General features: G+C 43.6%; 1 protein-coding gene across 1 annotated transcript in view; it reads right to left on the bottom strand.

Moving 5' to 3' along the window:
• The window catches only part of LOC135092410 (tyrosine-protein kinase Fer-like), a 33220-nt gene that overhangs the window by 1454 nt on the left and 29266 nt on the right, over positions 1 to 2500 (bottom strand). The window contains 2 exon segments of the mRNA XM_063990893.1: positions 1 to 61; positions 2397 to 2500. The exon segment at positions 1 to 61 is cut by the window's left edge and continues 62 nt beyond it; the exon segment at positions 2397 to 2500 is cut by the window's right edge and continues 19 nt beyond it. Of these exon segments, the coding sequence (XP_063846963.1) occupies positions 1 to 61; positions 2397 to 2500 (165 nt within the window).

The following is a 2500-nucleotide window of genomic DNA, read 5'->3' as shown; positions in this document are numbered from 1 at the left end:
GAGAAGATTTCCCAGCACAGCACCCCGTAGCTCCACACATCACATAACGAGGTGTATTTACCTGGCAGGAGACACATGTTAGTTGCCACAGATGAATAGACTTGCCTGTATGTATTACCTGTGTGTGTGTATTAATAGTGGTGAGTGTTTGTAAAGGGTACAGCTTGTTTTATTTGTCTTATTTCTCTCCTCTGATTGACTGTCTTCAGCCTCTCTCACCTGCTTACGAGTATATTACCTCTCTGTATATATTGATTGTGTTAAGTGTTTTTAAAGGATACTGCTTATTTTTTTTTGTCTTTTAAACTCTCCTCTAACTGACTGTCTTCAGCCTCTCACTTTTTCTTCCCTCTCATCAGCTCCTCTCCTTTAACTGACTTTCTTTAGTCTCTCTCTCTCTCTCTCTCTCTCTCTCTCTCTCTCTCTCTCTCTCTCTCTCTCTCTCTCTCTCTCTCTCTCTCTCTCTCTCTCTCTCTCTCTCTCTCTCTCTCTCTCTCTCTCTCTCTCTCTCTCTCTCTCTCTCTCTCTCTCTCTCTCTCTCTCTCTCTCTCTCTCTCTCTCTCTCTCTCTCTCTCTCTCTCTCTCTCTCTCTCTCTCTCTCTCTCTCTCTCTCTCTCTCTCTCTCTCTCTCTCTCTCATCAACTCCTCTCCTCTAACTGACTGTCTTCAGCCTCTATCTCTTCCCTCTTATCAACTCCTCTCCTATAACTGACAGTCTTCAGCCTCTTTCCTCTTTGCCGCAGTGTTGCATCTCTTGCTGTCTTCTGCCATTACTTTCACACTAGCTGCTCTTCTGATTTTGCTGACTGTTTGGTTCCCCTCTTCTGGCAGCCTCACTTTCACTCATCCCTATTCAGTCCACCTCTCTAATGCAAGAGTTTTACCAGTACTTTCAATCATTCATCCTTTTCTCTGGTAAACTCCAGAATTCCCTGCCTGCTTCTGTATTTCCACTTTCCTGTGACTTAAACTCTTTCATGAGGGAGACTTCAAGACACCTCATAATTATGGATAATCCTGTTGACTACACTTGGTTTACCGGCATCTTCAGTGGGGCCTTTTTCCAACCTTGCTATGTTGCCTTGCCCAGTGGTCCTCTTACATAAAAAAAAAAGACCTAGACACAGTATTGACAAGGAGACTCAGAATGTTTGGAATACTACTGGAAAACTTAAAATGTATTATATTTACTGGTATATATTACTGCTGCCTGTATGTATTGACAGTGACAAGTATTCCTGAAGTCTACCGCTTCTATAAACTGGTGGGGGTTGGTGGGGAGGCTGCCAGAGTGTGATAATGCAATCTTTAGTCCCTGTGACCAGTATTAAATCCAGTCCACTTCTTTACCTGTTTCTCTAGAGTGAGAGGTTAGTGGCATTTATGAGTCTCCTCCCATTGTTTACATCCCTTGCATCTTCCTCTGTGCCTCCCATCCCTTGCAGTTCTGCCACAGTGCCATCTCTCCATCTCACTCTCTGTCTTTCCCTCAATCTTCTTCCCTCAGCTGTTTTCCTCCAGGCTCTTTTAATCAGTTCCTGGTCTTTTCTTCTTGCTACATGCCCAAATCATCTCATTTTCTATCTTAGCATTTTCATAATGCATTCCACTTCTACTCTTCTTACTTCATTCATGTTCCACCTCAACATTCTCATCTCTATTCTTTCCACCTTCCTCTCTTCATCTCTTAAGAACACAAGAACACAAGGGTTGGTGCAGGAAGCCATCAGGCCTACACGTGGCAGTCCCTGTACATAATATACCTACCTATTTCCACCTGTCATTCCCATCCATACATTTGTCTAATCTTTTAAAGCTCCCTAGTGACTCAGCACTAATAACACTCCCTCCCTCCCTTACTCCCCCCACTCCCTCACTCACTCCCTCACTCTCTCCCTCCATCACTGAGTCCATTAAACTCATCCACCACTCTATTTTGAGAAGCAGTTCCTTCCTATTTCCTTTTGAAATCTAACTTTTCACACTCAAACCTATTATTTCTCACCCTACCCTGATTATTGACCCTGAAATTTTGCTTACATCACCCTTGCTGTTGTGTCCCCCTGCAACCACATAACCCCTTTCACTGCAATATGTAGCTCACTGCACTTAAAGCAATGTATGGAAACTCTTATAACAACCAGTGAGAAATATGATAAAGAAAATAAAAACATACATGAGTGAGAACATATATAAGATTGTGTGTGTGTGTGTGTGTGTGTGTAAACTAATCACTATTAATATGGGGCATAAAACAGAATAGAATTTGCAATATCTGGCCACTACAGTGCTTAGAGGTGACTACAGAACAAGAAAACATGTCTCGGAGTGAGTAGTGATGCAGGAGAGATGCACCAAGCAGCAGTGAGTGAGTGAAAGACCCCCATGCTGCCTACCAAAGTTGAGAGCCTCTGGGGCGGTCCACTTGATGGGGATCTGCTTCATGCCGTCACTCACGTAGTACTCCTCCTCCTCCCGGGACATGCCGAAGTCTGAGATC

This window comes from Scylla paramamosain, chromosome 40, assembly GCF_035594125.1.
Source record: "Scylla paramamosain isolate STU-SP2022 chromosome 40, ASM3559412v1, whole genome shotgun sequence".
Classification (NCBI taxonomy): Eukaryota; Metazoa; Arthropoda; class Malacostraca; order Decapoda; family Portunidae; genus Scylla; species Scylla paramamosain.
The sequence above is the reverse complement of the archived record's forward strand: the minus strand, read 5'-3'. Positions and strand labels throughout refer to the sequence as shown.